At 42.8% G+C, this 18,497-nt stretch overlaps 1 protein-coding gene across 1 annotated transcript; it reads left to right on the top strand.

Annotated features, from left to right (window-relative positions):
• Window positions 1–2,526: 2,526 nt before the first annotated feature.
• LOC105901967 (sodium/hydrogen exchanger 3) lies at window positions 2,527–18,015 on the top strand. Its single transcript, XM_042710642.1, has 15 exons — window positions 2,527–3,186; window positions 4,854–5,156; window positions 5,354–5,514; window positions 5,745–5,823; window positions 5,982–6,159; window positions 7,008–7,228; window positions 7,363–7,565; window positions 13,752–13,841; window positions 14,180–14,250; window positions 14,391–14,520; window positions 14,953–15,110; window positions 15,571–15,688; window positions 15,902–16,331; window positions 16,428–16,529; window positions 16,852–18,015. Exons 1-15 carry the CDS (start codon window positions 2,847–2,849, stop codon window positions 17,121–17,123), a joined length of 2,856 nt encoding a protein of 951 aa, XP_042566576.1. The 5' UTR covers window positions 2,527–2,846; the 3' UTR covers window positions 17,124–18,015.
• The last annotated feature ends 482 nt before the right edge of the window (window positions 18,016–18,497 follow it).

Here is an 18,497-nt window from a genome sequence, read left to right as displayed (position 1 = left end):
GCAAGACAGGAAGCATAGTAAGATGACCTCTGACGTCAGAGACCCACCACGTGGTTATCCTTGCTGACAATTTGTTTTGGCATCAGAGAACGCTAACTTCTTTCTATATAAACCTTTTGTGATGTGTTTAATTTCGCTTCTCTCTCGTCTGCTGCAGTCTGGGAGTGAGCCTGGGCTCCCTCTCTCTGACCTGCCAGGACGTGGGTGAGCCCGACAAGCTTGTTGTTGTTGTTTAATAAATATACTTATATACAACTCCGGAGTCCTGAGGTAACTTGAGTGAATTTTCACCTAACAAGGTCAATAATAATTGGGAACCATAGGCTGTGTGTTGACCATGGATTTCATTGTTGCGTTAAGTACCTCTTTACAAAGGTTTGAGTTTAGCAAGTGTATTTTAGAAATAAACAAATAAACCAAGCTCTTATGTTTTTGTAGGTGACGAGAAGGTGTTTTAGGTGTGACTAAAAGTCCCCCCCCCTACACACTCACACAAGTCAGGATATGGGTATTACTCAGTTTGCATCATTTTTTTTAAAACATCAATTGCTCCATTGTACCTGATTCTTTTCACACAGTTCTGAGCTCTCAGCCACTTAAAACACCCTGCTGATTGAGTGCCTTGCATCACCGGAGCACAATCATCAGGAACCTATAAGGCCTTCTTTCATGACGAATGACATAAGGAGACTGAAGAGAATGCAGGCCCTGGGCACATCTGAGTTATTATCGGAGGTTTTTGTTTCTCAGCGGTCACTCTTGTATTAACCTAGTATATGCTGCCTCACTGTGGAGCTTCGCAGAAGCATCTAAATACTCAGAGCCGAGTGAAAGAAATGGACCCCACCCTTGCATATGACCTGCGAGGAGATTGTAGCTCACATTTGTCATTCTTGTGACCACTGGCACCTAGCATAGGTGAGTACCGACAGGGAAGCTCTAGAGACAGGGCACAGTACACTTACCAGTCAGTGCTTTGTGGACCCTGCAATGACCACTGGTAATTCCCCTCATGTCTGAAGTTACTCATATTAGTGTTACTCAGCCTTTTTTCTTCTATTAACCTAGCATGTGCTGCCTCACTGTGGAATGTTCCAGAATCACTCAGTACTCAGTGCCCAGTTATAGAGATGCACCCCACACTGGCATATGACCTGAGTTTCATGTCTAAGGTTCATATCTCTGGTTTATCCTCAGATAGGTCCATTATTCAATGTTTATTGCGTCCCTTTGAGATTGATCCCCACAGGGCACATGTGAGTGAAAGGAAGGCTTGGTCTCAGTGTCTCCACATCATCATTGTTTCTTCTCTGAGTCCTACATGGTAAGGATGATGAAGAATGGGTGAAAGGCTTCCTGCTGTTCTTGTGCAGACGGAATGTTGAGTATATTTTAAAAAAACTATAATGTCCCATAAAACAAATTCAAATGACAAACCCTCTTTTAGTAGAATAATGACTTGAAAAGTCAGACAAACACTTCATCAATACACTGATTTTGATCATGACACAGTGCTGAATAACATATTTTATTAGAATTAGTTTGGATGGCAGTAACTGAAAGGGTCTGATAACTCACTCCCACTCCCACTCTCCGCTTGAGATACTCCCAGTATTAGGAGACATCGAGATACTCCCAGTATTAGGAGACATGGAGACTTCACCATCCCCAAACTTAGACCGATTGAGGAATCTTCTCCAGGGCCACGACAGAATGTTAGTGCGGTGAGAGAGTGTGAATTGTTCACTCATCCACATAGGAAAACCTTTAACGGATGTTGTGTAACGAACCAGTCAATCATTAAGGGACACTTCAGTGCCGAATTCTCGCAGAGTCCAAGTGTGTCAGTATGCATCTGTTAAATGATTTCAAAAATGCTCAGTCAAAAATGTATAATCAAGGTCAGCCGTGTCTGTGCATGCTGAGAATGTCAACGGCCATCCGTCCTGGCCTTTGTCTTGAACATAGCCATGTGTGTTGAATGATATGACAATATATGGAATCATAAATATGGCATTGAATTACACAGATTACAGTATGGGGCTTTTCAATGATAGGGCTTATGAAGAGTTGGAGCTTGCTGGCTCTTCTAGGAAATTGAACGCTCAGTAATGTGACCAGTAATTTGTGATTTGTCCCCTCAACAATGTTCCAAAAAATCCACTGCTGACTTTTTAATGCACCACTTGACCAGCACAGCTTGTTATGAGCAGCGAACCCCCAGTCTTACATTTATCAGACTTACGGGTGACCAACAGGGTCTTCAATAAAGCTTTCTTAACTGGAAAGGTGTCTGTATCACTGTGATTGTGCCATGAGATGACAAGAGGTCTGAGGTTTTACAAGGGGGCTGGGAGGGTGGCCATTTGTCCCACCCTGTGAAGAGATATGCTTTGTATAAAAGGCTGAGTCTCTGCCTCAGAGTACCTCTGCCCTCATCGCATCAGTGCTTCTAACTGACCACACAGAGAAAGAGGGAGTGAGAGAGAGAGAGAGAGAGAGAGAAGGGGGGAAAGCCGGGGAGAGGAGCCGGGACAATTAGGACATCTTGTTCAGCCTCTGGCAACTATCTCACAGCCAGTGTCAGAGCTTTGCCTGGGTCTGCACTACGCTAACGTCTGGGTTGAAGCAAATTCTGATCTCACGTCTGTTCTGGAGTCAGAACAGCGCTGGTTTTGGGACAAAAGCACTAGAACTAACCTTGCAGTATTTTGTGGTGCTGGAAGACTTCTTTTTTGGGACTTTTTTTGGGGAGCTGTGTTGGACAGCTGAAGACTTCTGAAGATTTGTTTGGCAAGCGAAAGCTTAAACTTGTCCATCTCACAATCTGTCTTCTGGGAATCACCATGCATGTTGCCCACTCCTGCCTGTTGGGGTTGGTGTTACTTACAAGCTTGACACATGAGGTGCCCACGGAGGAGAGTTCAGGGTCACCTAGTAAGCACTTGGTGAACGAAACCAGGCACCATGGATCCGCGCATCACCTGGAGACCGATTCCAGGGTGCTCAGAGTATCGTCTGGACGCACACAGGATGAGGCTGTGCTTCACAATTCTGGGAACCATGAGTCTGCACATCAGCCCAAGAACATTTCTGAGGTTGCCATAGTCTCATTCAAATGGGACCATGTACAGGAGCCTTATGTGATTGTGCTGTGGATATTTGTGGCAGGAATGTCTAAGCTGGGTGGGTATCGTTTGGACAATATGAGAAAGGTTTAATATAATAATAAAATAATAAGAATTGTAAAGAGACAAATATGGCTAATAATCTTCTGCTAGTGTATCTGGATGGATACTATGCAATCATGCCTATAGAGTGCAAGTGCCACTGCTTTGCTTCTGTTCAGTTAGCTATGAAAAGCAATTGCTATTTTACCTCTTATTTTGTGTGACCATCAGTAGATGGGCAATATTGATTCTATCAATATGTGTGCTACCTAGGGAAACAGCCCATGGTCTTAGCAATGTTACTACTTTTATATACTGGAATGTAAGGCATGATCATAGCACTTTCAGAGTCATAACGTTGAGGTCAATTCCTGACCACCAGTGTTATCACTGTTCAGGTGAGAAAACTGACTACATTCATTATGAATCGCCTTGGCCACTCATGTCATGTAAATAAAGTGACAATGACAGGGTTTGTGTCAAACAGAGGCAGAAAGGAGATTGTCTAAAGGCTGACACTAGCACAAGGCGGCGAGTGAAGGCTGTGGTTGTTCTGGTAGCCAGCGAAAAGAAAAGATGGGTGGCAGACACATGGTAACAGTGGTTTACACGCGGTTCCAGGAGTACTGCGACTAACCACATTTCACTGATAAAAGCAGTTTAAGTCGTTTTCTGACCTGTAACATCAGAAGATGGCTGAGATGTTGGGTTTCTGGCCTGAGATGTGTCAGTTCCTCCTTAGGCTACATTTTGTTGTGCTTTGAGGTTTCTTGAATGTATTTAACATTACAGCTGCATTACAGCTGCATGCATCAGGCAAATGTGTCATTTCTTAGAGGTTTAATTTAATGTATGCAGGGTTGGGACAGAATAGAGGACAGTCTTTTTATTACTGTCCTCTATTGTCTTTTCTCAACTGGAAGTCCCAAAGAGTTCACTACAGGACATTTCATTTGAAAAGATTGTGCACAAAAATATTTACAGAGCAAAGTATTTCCACATTTTAGGGCATCACCCTCTTAAATCACCTTAGTAAGCCTTTTCTAAACAAGACTTCTGTAGACTCTTTGTTTAAAAGCTCAATTTGTTTTCCCAGCCCATACCTGTATAATCCGTCAAGGATTAATAATGCACCAAAGGAAAAATATAAAGTTAACGCTACCACAGGCTGTTGAAACTATATTCCACAAGCTGACGTTAATCATTCACAAGCCAAAATAAACAAAATATCACCTCAAAGAAGAGATCAAGATATCTTCTGAAGCGGTTGATTTGACCTTGGCAAAGAGAATGGAAAAATTAACAGCATTCTTATACAGACCACCGCTGAAATGAAATGAAATGAAAAATTTAAAATCAATGTGACTTTAATTACAGTATTTCACTAGAAACACTTCCACAGTTAGTGTCCAGAAGTCCAGAACAGCTAGTGTGATGCATAAGGACTGGTAATTAAAATATTTTTTTAACCACAAACCCTAAGGTTGTTAGACAACCTCTGGGTCTCCTTGGCATTACATTTCCACTGTGACGTAGCATATGTGGAGTAGAAAATAATCATACAAATAATAATACAAATAATAATACACCAGCAGAAAGCAGAAAGAGAAAGTGTGAATCCTTGTTGGTTTAAATGAACTGACTGTGATTCCCTCTCTCTCTCCCTCTGTCTCTTACCTGCAGTGCTTGAGCTGAACCATCATGTGACCAGCGTAATTCCCGAGAGCGGCCTGCTCATCCTCATCGGCTTTGTCCTCGGGGGCATCGTGTGGGGAGCGGACAAGGCCCAGACCTTCACCCTGACGCCCACCGTCTTCTTCTTCTACCTGCTGCCCCAGATCATCCTGGACGCTGGCTACTTCATGCCCAACAAGCTCTTCTTCAGCAACATGGGCGCCATCCTCATCTACGCCGTCATTGGAACGTGCTGGAACGCCGGCGCCGTGGGACTCTCCCTGTGGGGCTGCTACGAAGGAGGTGCTATGGGTGAGTGGCCAAGAAGTTCAAAGGTCAAGGGTTTTTTTAATTCCCAGGGACAACCACACTGGTAAATTGATAATGATCACAATGATGATCATCCATGATCAATGATCATCACCCCCCCAGAATGTAGTAGAACATTTAAGTAGAAGATTAACCATAGCAGCGCTCTGAGGTGAGAGGTCATGACCTTTGTTCTGCAGGTAACCTCGACATAGGTTTGCTGCAGTTTCTGCTCTTTGGAAGTCTGATTTCTGCTGTGGACCCAGTGGCTGTGATTGCTGTGTTTGAGGAGGTGCATGTCAACGAGGTTCTCTTCATCCTGGTCTTCGGGGAGTCACTCCTCAACGACGGTGTCACCGTGGTTCGTTTTCCCTAGCTTCATCATACCTACTTACAGAATGGACAGAGTGGATACATTTACACGTTTATCCACAATAATTAAAATATTATAACATAAATATATAAAGTTCATCTGTGGGTGGAAGATTTACATAGTTCACATTTGATCTTTTGAAATTTGGTGAGCATATATACCGATCATGATCTGCATTAAGTGATATGAATTCTGTGAATCTGAATTTTTTTTCTTAGGTGCTTTACAACGTTTTTGATTCTTTTGTGTCACTGGGAGGGCCAAACATTGACGCTGTGGAAATCATCAGAGGCATAAGTAAGAATAGAAGAGTCTTACGTTTACCTTCTCTGTTGCTGTTGTAATGTCATGAAACAGTCTCATAGTACAGTGTTTAAATCACAGACATTTAAAAAATGTCTCCGATCTTCCTAATTCGTCACTCTCTTATCCCTTCTCTGTTCCAATCCCTACAGTCTCGTTTTTCGTGGTGGCTTTCGGAGGGGCGCTGGTGGGCGTGTTGTTTGCCGTCCTGCTATCACTGATCACCAGATATACCAAGAACATCCAGATTATCGAGGCCGGCTTCATCTTTGTACTTGGCTACCTGTCCTACTTGACCGCAGAGATGCTATCCCTCTCAGCTATCCTGTCGTAAGGGCAACATCCGCCTTCACTTGTCAACACCCATAAGTACAACACACACACACACACACACACACACACACACACACACACACACACACACACACAGACAGACAGACAGACAGACAGACAGACAGACAGACAGACAGACAGACACAGACAGGGGCGGAGATCCGGTTTCGTTGTAGGGGGGGACAATACATGGTAACATTTCAGAGAGTAATTCCTGGGGGGGGGGGGGACACAGGATGACCCCACCCCCTCCCCCCGTGACGGAGTTTGGCCATCTTTTTCACATGCAGATGACCCCGCCCCCTCCCCCCGTGCCGAAGTTTTGCCATCTTTTTCACATGCGGATGACCCCGCCCCCTCCCCCCGAGACGAAGTTTTGCCATCTTTTTCACATGCAGGGACGTAATAACTCGTTTTTAAAATACACAGAGGAACACAAATGTCCGGCAAGGCAAAATCCTCGGCCGATTTTGGAATTCCTCCCTCCTCTCGAAAAGAGGACATGTCCGGGTAGAATTGTATTTACAATGACTGTTAGGGGGGACACGCCCCCTCCCCCCCCCGTCCCCCCCGGGATCTCCGCCTATGCAGACAGACACAGACAGACAGACACACAGACACACAGACACACACACACACACAGTCACACACACAAAGCAGACATACAAACACAAACTATACTCACACATGAAAACACACACGTTACAAACAAAGTAAATTGTAATGAGCAATTATCTTTTCTGTGATAAATAACTGGCCTTTGGTCAGTGATCACATATCTAGCGCCTAGCAGTTTTAGAGGCTTCAAAGCTATAGTGACTGATGACTGAATCATGTGATGACAGGATAACGTTCTGTGGGGTGTGCTGCCAGAAGTACATCAATGCCAACATGGACGAAAGGTCTGTGACCACGGTGCGCTACGTGATGAAGGTGTTTGCCAACGGCTCTGAGACCATGATCTTCGTCTTCCTCGGTGTTACGGCCATCGATAAAGCCATCTGGGTCTGGAACACAGGCTTCATCCTGCTCACACTCTTCTTTGTCCTCTTATACAGATTCATCGGTGAGCAAAATCAGCATGGGTATGCCCAAAAGAGTGTGTGTGAGTGTGAGTGTGAGTGTGAGTGTGCGTGTGCGTGTTTTACATGCATCTGTGCATCTGTGTTTGACCATGTGTGACCTGTGTTTTTTCCACAGGTGTCTTCGTCCTGACGTGGATCTTGAATAAGAACCGTCTGGTGCCCATTGAGCTCATTGATCAGGTGGTCATGTCCTACGGGGGACTGCGAGGGGCGGTGGCCTACGGGCTGGCAGTGATGCTGGATGACAAAAAGATCACCGAGAAGAACCTCATGATCAGCACCACACTCATAGTCATCTACTTCACTGTGATCTTACAGGTGAGGCTTCACATTGCCCTGCCCTTACTAGAGAAGACAAGTCAGGCAAGTCAGGGGACACGTGTGATCCGCATCTTGGGCATCTTTTACACCTGCCATATCACCTGCATTCTGTGGACACACTGATTTCTTTTTTTTTTTATATATATTTATTGAATGAAGGGTACATTGGGGTTGTACAGAATAAGATTACAAAGGTATCCTTCATATTTTCTGATATTTTACAACAACATAAACAACAAAAGCCCCACCCCCCCACCCTCAGGAAAATAAAAATAAATAAATAAAAGAAAACACAATCAAAAAAAATTTAACAAATATTTTTAAATAATACAAAATAAAGAAATAAAGGCCAGCATATGGGGGTAGATTGAATCTTGACAGATAACATTATGCACAAGACTAGTTCAGGAAAAGAAGAGAAAAGTTGTGAACTCAAGTGCTAGAAGTTGCTCATTGGGCCTGTTTTTTCTCGCTGGCGGCTGCCCATTTGTCTAGCAGAGGTTGCCATGTTTTTCGGAAGTGTCTATCTTTGTTGGTGATCGTATAGCGGAGTCTTTCCATATGCAATATATTGCCCAACTCCCTAAGCCACTGTTGGAATAGGGGGCCAGCGTCTGACTTCCACTGTTGCAAAATGAGGCGCCTGGCCAACAGAGTACAGAGGGAAATGGCTTGCCCTTCATAGCTTGTAATGTTGGGATCATACACCACTGAACCAAAGATGGCAAGGAGTGGGTCTGGTGTAATAGTTTTATGGAAAGCCTTTGAAATGTAGTCAAATATAAGAGACCAGAAAGAAGTTAGCTTAGAACAAGACCAAAACTGATGTGTAAGAGTACCAGTTTGTTGTTTACATTTATCGCATAAAGGAGAAATGTTGGGGTATATGTCATGGAGCCTGGCTTTCGAAAAATGGAGTCTGTGAACTACCTTAAATTGAATTAGAGAATGCCTAGAGTTGATAGAGCTGCTGTGAATTCTATCCATAATTCCCTCCCAAACAGTTATTGAAATTTCCATGTTAAGTTCCTGCTCCCAATAGTTTTTCAACTTGTCAGTGGGCACCACTTCATGGGCCCTTAGCATATCATATAAAAAGGAAACTGTGCCTCTGCTACCTGGTGTAAGGCGTCGAAGACTGTCCAGTGTGTTGTGTTTGGGCATGTGCTCGTAGTGTGGTATATGAGTCTTGATGTAATCCCTAATCTGGAGGAACCTGAAGAAGTGTGCAGACGGTAAATCATATGTCTGTTGTAGGTGTTGAAATGACATTAGGTTACCTTCAGAGTACAGATCCCTTACAAAGACAATATTTTTGGCTTTCCATCTGGAAAAGGCTGGATCCATCAAAGCAGGTGTGAAAGCATGGTTGTGACAAATTGGACTGTCTATGTAGACTTTGGGTAAATCAAGAAAAGATTGAATTTGTTTCCAGATTCTTAAGGAGTGAAGGATAACAGGGTTGTTTATATAGGGAGGTGTTTTTGTTTCGCCGGGTTATTAAGAAGTGCTGGGAGGGAGGTGGCACCACATGCGGATATTTCTATCTGGAGCCATGAGGGCACGCCCCTTGACTACTGACTGTTGGCATACCATTTTGCCAGTGTAGTAGCGCATTCAGATTAGCGCCCCAATAGTATAGCTTAAAGTTTGGCAACCCAAAACCACCTTCTGCCCTACACTTCCCTAGGTGTTTTTTGGATATTCTGGCTTTTTTATTGTTCCATATAAAGGCAGATATGATAGTGTCCAGCTTTTTAAAATAATAGAGGGGAATGAAGACAGGGATATTTTGGAAGATGTATAGAAATCTAGGGAGGACAACCATTTTTATGGCGTTAATGCGACCCACCATAGAAATGGGCAGAGTGTTCCAAAATTGGATATTCTGATTTAACTGTTGTATTTTAGAATCCCAGTTGCTGCTGAGGAGTTTCCCATGCTCCCTTGTTGCAATGATACCCAAGTTCTGAATTGGTCTCTTGTCATTTTAAAAGGAGTGGTGCGTAGAAAGTTTAGGTCTACTTTGTCTGATATAGGCATAAGTTCACTTTTTCCCCAGTTGATTTTATAGCCAGAAAAACTGCTAAAAGTATCAATTAGCTGTAGTAAAGGTGGAATGGATGATTTGGGGTGTGACATAAATAGTGTGATGTCGTCCGCAAATAGGGATATCTTATTCTCTATATTGTGAATTTTAATTGGAGCAATGTCCCTGTTCAACCTAATTTGACTAGCTAGAGCCTCAATGGCTAGATTAAATAGATAGGGTGAACAAGAGCATCCCTGACGAACACCCCTATGGAGATGGAATGGTTGTGAGATGTCACCGTTAGTGAGAATTGAAGCTTTAGGTTGAGCATAGATGATCTCAATCCATTTAATAAACTCTAGGCCAAAGCCAAAGTATTTCAGGGCAGTCAACATGTACCTCCATTCAATGTAATCAAAAGCCTTCTCGGCATCCAATGCGATAACCACAGACTCATCCTTTTGTTTCTGGTAAATGATGTTGAAAAGACGACGTAGGTTGAAATATATATGTCTACCCGGGACAAAGCCAGTCTGGTCCGGGTCTATTAAGCTGGCTATGTATTTACACATTCTATTGGCCAACACTTTGCTGAGTATTTTTGTCTCCATCTGGAGAAGAGATATTGGACGATATGATGACATATCCAACGGATCCCTGTCTTTTTTGAGGATCAAAGCAATGTTTGCATTGTAAAGTGTGGGGGGTAGTACTGAAGTTTCCTTAGCATGGGTGAACATGCGCAAAAGCAAAGGGGCGAGTCTAGATGAGTATCTCTTAAAAAATTCAATGGTAAACCCATCCGGGCCACCGGCTTTGTTGTTAGGGAATTGAGAAATAGCTGTTACAATCTCCTCCAACGTTATGACGGCATCCATTGCCTTAGCTGCTGTTTCGTCTAGTGTAGGGAGCTGGCTGTTCTCTAAAAAGTGATTCATTATCTGTGGATCCGTGGATTTGACTTTAGACTGGTACAGGTCCTCATAAAATGATGCAAAGGCCTTGTTTATTTTGACTGGATCAGTTGTGAGGTTACCCTGTTTGTCTCTTATTTTGTGAATGGCGCGTGTAGCCTGTGAATGTCGCAGCTGTCTTGCAAGAAGTCTGTGAGGCTTGTCACCCAATTCAAAATATTTTTGTTGTGTTTTAGCAAGTAGTGAGCCAACTCTTTGAGAAAGTATAGTATTATATTCATATTTTAAGTTGGTGATTGTCTCTAGAGTGGCGTCATTGGGATTATTCTTATATGAATCTTCTTGAAGAGATAGGTCACGTTCTATAGCTTTTAGTCTACTGCCTTCAATTTTCCTTTTACTGGAGACATAAGCTATGACATGGCCCCTGATGACAGCCTTCAGTGTTTCCCACAGGATGGAGTCATTGACGTCACCAGTGTCATTCTCTGTGATAAAGTGAGAAATCTGTTCTTGAAGGTGGTTAGTAAACTGTTCGTCTGCTAATAGTGTGGGGTCAAAGCGCCAATGATTGCGTCCAGCTCTACCTACCCCTATTTTAAGTACCATGGACAATGGAGCATGATCTGATATTACAATAGGTTGGTATGTTACAGTTTCCACAGTCGATAACAGTTTTGAGTCCAGTAAAAAATAATCAATACGGGAGTATGACTTATGAACTGGAGAGAAGAAAGAATAGTCCCTCACTGTTGGATGCTTAAGCCTCCATATGTCAACTAGGTTGAGATTGTCAGCCAAAGTATTTAGGCGAATACAGGAGTTTGATTTTTGAAGGGATTTGGAAAACTGTTTATCCAGAAGAGGGTCTAACACGCAGTTAAAGTCCCCCCCTAGTATAATATTAGTACTGGAGATGTCTGGAATCAAATTAAAGACCTTCTGAAAGAAGTCTGGGTCGTCAAAATTAGGTGCATAAAGGTTGACAAGTGTTATTGGCACAGAGTTTAGGGTTCCAGTCACTACTAGAAACCTACCATTGGGGTCATTAATTGTAGAGGACTTAATGAAAGGGACATTTTTTCTAATTAGGATCGCCACCCCCCTAGCTTTAGTAGTAAAATTTGCTTCATACTGTTGGTCTACCCAACTGACCTTAAGTTTACCTTTGGTGGTATGTTTAATGTGTGTTTCCTGCAGAAACATTATGTCTGCAGACAAGGATTTCAGATATGCAAATACTTTAGCACGTTTCATAACATGACCAAGACCCCTCACATTCCAACTGACAAACTTATAGCCACTTCCATGCACCTGAGTTGTAGAATTATGATGTGCTATTATCTAGTTTTGTAAAGCAAAGTAAATATACACTGTCAAGAGAAAAACTAAAGATATATATATCAGCTGGCAAATAAAAATAAAATGAAAATGAAACCCATAACCCACCCCCCTCCCCCCCATAGCCTGGAGACTACCACCGAGGTAGCTCCTGCTGCTGCATGGCATCTCGTGGGCTCTCATGTCTCGAACTCGCAACCCACCAGGCTATAGGTCTGCCCCTTCCTACTTTATAACAGTAACAACAAAACAATAATGTTACAATAAACTCTTTGTTAACACACTACACATTTTAGACGCTACCCCTTCAGATAGTGTTACGGTAAAGCCAATGCCTCAGGAGGCTAATAATAGTAGGTAGAAAAAAAAAAGAAAAAAAAAGTTTTAGCCTATTTTTTAAAGTGACAACATATATGCTGATGGCTATAACCACACAAAATATCGTTCACCATAATATCATTCACTTCTAAAGAACCATTAGCGATAACATCAGAAAGGAAAATGTAAGCAGCCAAGGTACAGGCATGACGTTAAGCTTAGTAGACAGTTAGCATAGCAAGCTACATAAAAAAAACTGCTGTCCACTTTAACTCACGTCTAGTCAGAAACTCACAGATCGTATGGTTGACAGCACACGTTGGATCTCGTCGCCTAAAGTCTGTGATGTGGTATGGCTGTTGAAATCTCTGTATCCATGCTGTCCATCTACTCGTTCGGCCGTGGACGTTTTAACGAAGACACAAGCTCTTGAGCCTCTTGGGGAGAGAATAGCCGTTTCTTGCCTTTATCAAGCGTGACAAACAGCTTAGCTGGGTAGTGCAGAGTAGGTTTGAGGCCAAGGTTGTAGAGATCCTTCATGACATCTCGGTATTCAGATCGCTGATTCAAAACATCCGGACTGTAATCCTCAAAAATATGAATTGGATTGCCACGATACTGGAGTTTACCTCTCATCTTGCGGGATTCACGTATCACTCGATCACGAACTTGGAACTTGTGAAAGCAAATGACAACTGATCGGGGTTTATCCTCTGGTTTTGGCTTAGCGGTGAGGGCACGATGAGCACGGTCTAAATCTGGTGTTGAAGGCAGGACATTTTCCCCCAACACCTCCACCAGTAGCCCAGCAAAGAATTCTGTGGGACGTGAGCCCTCGACTGACTCAGGTAGGCCAATGATACGTATGTTATTCCTTCTGCTACGTCCCTCCAAATCCACCACCTTTGCCTGTAGCTTAGCATTGTCGTTGGCTAGGGCTGAGCAGCTAGTTACCAATTCCCTAATGCTATCGCTGACCGCATTGGCATTGGCCTCAAGAGATAGCAAACGAATGTCCTGGTCATCTACTTTTGATTGCATCGTGTCTAGTTTGGTCTCGAGGGTTGAGAAAGCAGATCTGAATTCAGTCGAAAGGGCCGCTCTATGTTCTTCTAACATGGCGGCTATGGTGTCCATATCAGAACGGCCAGCAGCTACGCTATCCTTGGCAGTAGTGTCTTCCTTTCTTTCTTTATTTCTGCTGTTTTTCGTGGCCATCTTCTCACAGGAACGATTATTAGGGGTTAAAAGTTGTAAGTGAGTATTCGTAGGGTAGGAAAAAGGGGCTAAATTATATACATTTATAAAGTAGGTGGGAGCGTGAAGTAAATGCGTCTACTCCATGTTCACGACGACCGGAACTCCCGACACACTGATTTCTGCCACTCAGTAAAAGACGCATGACAATATCAAGGTCACAGAATCAAACCTAATATTTGCACTGATAACATTGTGATAACACTGCAAATTGAAAATAAACACCTGTTGTGAGTCCCTGTTGTGAGTCCCTCACCAAGTCGGCATGCGTGTGTGAGTCGTTTCTCTGATTGATGAGTGTAATTGTCTCCTGTTGCTTAGGGAGTCACCATGAAGCCCCTGGTGCAGTGGTTGAAGGTGAAGAGGGCGGCAGAGACAGAAATCAAGTTGGTGGAGAAAGTTAACAACAGGGTGAGTCTATACGATGTACCATACATCTCATATATAGGATAAGAAAACGTGCATATGGATGTACAGAGTGAGATCCACAACACAAAGAAACACAAGGAATCACAATTGCTAAAAATCGAGAGAAATCAGATGCTAAATGCCATAATGCCCTCAGAGAAAGAGCTAGATAATATCTTTGAAATTTCAAGTACAAACAAGGAAACTCCAGATTAATATCATACACTATCTGATGTCTAGATTAGAGCATGACACAAAGAGTCATGTATGCTGTTCTGAGATCAGGAGATTATTTGGTAGGCTAGTATCCTTCCTTACTCACATTCTGTGTGAATTCCTAGGCTTTTGATCACATCCTGTGTGCAGTTGAAGACATCTGTGGACGAATCGGAGACAAATGGTGGACCAGAGGGTAAGCTTGTCAAAGAAACAGAACAAAAATATCATGTTGAGGGGTTTCCTACAGCTGTCCAAAGTTTGCATTTGTAATGTAATGAAATGCAGCATGAAGAGGAAAAAAATCAAGTTGTTAGAACGTGTTCTCTCCATCAGGTGGAAACGCTTTGAGAGGAACTACATCAGCTGGTTACTGATGAAGCCCAAACCTAGGAAGTCCAAAGACCAACTCTTTGGCATTTTCCACAAGCTCAACCTGGAGGATGCCATGAACTATATCACAGAGGTGAAATAATACAGAGATGAGATTAAAATAATTTTGTGGAGCTAATCTTCTTCATTTTTAACATTACGTACTCTTTATATTCTATATTTGCAGTAGGTATTGTTCTTAAGATGCTTTTCACAGGCCTAGCTTGATTTCTGCGAACCAACCTGCTTCACAAACTTGACAAACTTTGTTACATAATTGAGAACAGAGATATCTAGTCTAGTGTTTTTAACGTTATTGAAAATAAGTCGGTTTGTAGCAAAGGGAGAGCGATAACCTCCCCTAGCCTTTAACACAGGCCTCTGGGTTCATATCCATGCACTCTGACTGCGTCACCAAGTAGCTCATCGTATTGCAGTCCGAGCATACACTCACACTCAACCACAGTGACAGCTTTTGTCACACAACTGTAAGCTAATTGGTAACAGCTCTCTCTGCTGGTCACAGGGTGAACGCAGGGGCTCTCTGGCCTTCCTGAAGAAAGAGGATGATGTCCAGGTGGACTTCAAGAAAAAGTTTGGCACAGACGTCGAGGACATGATGCCAGACATCATGGTGGACACAGAGCACAGCGGGACAGATCACGTGCCGGTGATTTCCTTCATGTGAGTAGAAGAATGCACTACTGCATGGCTTATTGGAGAGCCCTGTCTTTGATGGTACCCTGATAGGAGTGTTATCACTCTAAACTACTCCATACTGCACTAAAAGTTAATGACATGAAGGATGACATCAACTGGCATGACATGAACACGCGGGACAAAGCGCAAATGTCAGGCTACAACAGCAGAAACATATGAACTACTGACTGACAGGGCCATCCGCTATTGAACAGGGCAAGCCTATGCTGTTGATCAATAAATCAGACATCCAGCCCACATAACCATCCCCAATGAATGCTATGGTTTTTTTTTTTTACTTTTTTTAATTTCTATATTTTATTTGAATGTTTTAGTCCATGTGATGTTAAATGTTGTAATATTTAATATGTTAATTCACAAAGGAATCTGAGGTAGATGGCAGTCGTCTGTGTGTGTGTCTGAGGTTTGCTTCTGGCTCTGTCAGGCGGGACCCTGTGCCATCTGTGTCTCTGGACATGCACGAGCAGGACCTACAGGGCATGAGGGGCGGTGTGGACGCCCATCACCTGCTGCAGGAGCATCTGTACAGGAGCAGGAAACATGTATGGACAACAAAACACACACACACACACACAAACACACACACACAGACTCTCTCACACGTATAGACACACACATATATTTCACTCTTCTCTATGTTATTAATTATTATTTTGACCCAAATTTAAAAAATAATAATGCCAGCAGTCTGCAAATACTGACACGCAAGAGTGAAACGACTCTTTACTCTCTGCCTCTTTCTGTGGTCCAATCAGCACCGTCACAAGTACAGCAGGAGCAACTTCAGCATTAACCAGAGTGAGGATGAAGTGCAGGAGATCTTCCAGAGGACCATGAGGAGTCGCCTGGAGTCCTTCAAGTCCACCAAGATGGGCGTCGCACCTGGCAAGGTCATCACCAAGCACCCTCAGAAGGAGCGACAACAAAAGGTCAGAGGTCACCCAAAGAACTTCCTTGTCTTTTACTTGTCTGCTACTGGTAAGAATCCAAAGAGCCATTGTGTGAAGAACAAAGAATTTCAAATATATCTTGAATCTCCCTGGTCTTTTGTAAAATCCTTTAAATCAAATGTATTTAATTTTTTTTTGTGTCTATACCACACAAGTTACAGGAATGTGATCTCTTTGCAGATGGCCAATGGCAAGCCCACAGATAGAAGCAGAAGCCATCCATATGGCGATGAAGGTGAGACTGATCTTCTGTTTATAGTTTGTTAGCCAACTAGCGATCATGCTTGTCACTCTTTCAAGTCACCATCTCTCTTTTTTTTCGGTGGAGCAGATTTTGAGTTCTCAGCCTCAGCCTCAGCCTCGGACAGTGCCTCTGGAGGCGAGGGGGCTACTGCAGGAGGATACTCCTTCAGGACACCCTACACTGTTGGAGGTACAATCCCCCGCCACAGACACATACGAAAGCACCCAAACTGTGAAACAGTGAGTTCTCACTGGCTGAGGGCATCACAAATAAATATCACACAAACATGGAGTCAGTTGAAAAAGCATGTGCAAGGCAACTCTTAGCCTGCAAAACTCATGTTACATGAGATTCATGCAGCAATTTAGGACTTTTAAAATAGATAATGAAGAGGACCATCTATGTCTGTAATTCTGTATTGAAAAAAAATACTTAATGTGAAAATATTACACATGAATGGACTATCAATAAAAGACTAGACCAACTTTTTTAACATTTCTGTGCTCTCTAGCTGGGATTGAGAACCCCGCCTTTATGCCGGAGATGGACACGCCCCCTCCGATGCACGCCCCACCGTGGCTGAACCAGCCCGAGACGGATGGGACGGTGGTGGCTTCCCAGCGAGCTCAGCGACGCCTACCCTGGACGCCCAGCCAGATCCGTCGGCTGGCCCCCCTGCGCGTCAGCACGCGCTCCGAAGACTCCTTTGTAATGGCCGATATCCTCAGCCCAGACGTGGACCCTGAAGATCCACAGCCCCGCCAGGACAGGTCCCATAAGTAGGAACCCAGTGTGTCCCCTCAGTAGTAATTGCCAAAGGACCACAGTAAAGATGAGTTTGACCTGATAGGCTGTTACTAGATCCTCCAGGGTTTAGTGTTGTATCTCTTCCATGCCCTCCATATCCTACAATTCTCACAATCCATTGGTCTCATCTTCCTTTAATTTCTTTAACTAGCCAACCCTTTTCTGGTTGGTATTGTGTGCCATGTGGAAAAGATGTGAAAACTATCCATGCACACTATGAAGAATATGCACTGAACTGTATTTAAGAGGTAAAGCTAGTGGCCAGAATAGGACAGGAAACAAAAAAGATGAGATTCTTGTGTTGAGGCCTTTTAAACCATACAGGCCTATTTGTTTTGATCTTGTTCAGAGGCCCAAGGCATATTTTCACATGTAAATAGAACTGTTGCAGTGTAAGCACTGATATTTATTTGGGCACATCAGACATAACACGTTTCTGTTGATATTTATTTGGGTCAAGCTGTTGCTGAAATCAATGTACTTATCGAGAGTGGGAAATTATCTTTTGATTTCATCTTAATCCATTCGTTACAGTTGACATTTGAAAACATGTTTCAGGTGAATCATCAATATGATTTAACATTCTTTCAAATTTCATACTGTTTTGTCACATAATCTACTGTAAATTCTTGTTAAATAAATAAAATAAATATTTATACCATAACAGCTCTGGGGTAATTTCTGTGCACCGATTTTTGTTAATTAATATCACTGTTGACTTTAGTCAAATATGATGCTAAAAGCTACAATTTCTTTAAAATGTTTTCTCTGATTTCACCAATATAATTCCATTACTTAAAGTAACACTATGCAACAATTTGACACTTTTTGAGATATGGTTTTATAGGCAACTAGTTTTGGTAACATCCTCAAATTCATTTTGATAGCATATGGTCATGTGAAGGACAGATAAACACCTGTGTCTTCCCCACTAGCCATCCAGGATATGTCCTATGTAGTTCTGTGTAACGGGCTGGTACACCCTGTAAACATGGAAGAAAAGCTTTCACAGCCATGACATTGCCAGCTCAACTGCCAAAAGACACCAGTTAGTGTGTTGGCAAGCTTCTATCAGTGTCAGCTGGGCTGTTGGTGGTGTTTGCAAGGTTTTGCATGCCTTTTAGGTAGTTAGCATACTCGTTTTGGAACAAAACTCTGTATTGCTGCTTTAAAGAAGAGTGTAGATAACACTTTTGAGATTTGAAAAACTTTGGCTGCAGGCTTGGATATGTTTAGTTAAAACAAGGATGTTGATATCACAGTAGTTAAAAAAGTTGGTCTTTAGCGCAATGTTCATTCATAAACCATCAAACGTATACTTGATAATTGTTACTTTATCAATATTCACAA

The sequence above is a fragment of the Clupea harengus genome, chromosome 19, assembly GCF_900700415.2.
Source record: "Clupea harengus chromosome 19, Ch_v2.0.2, whole genome shotgun sequence".
NCBI lineage: Eukaryota > Metazoa > Chordata > Actinopteri > Clupeiformes > Clupeidae > Clupea > Clupea harengus.
Note: the sequence above shows the minus strand (reverse complement) of the source record. Positions and strands in the feature narration are given on the sequence as shown.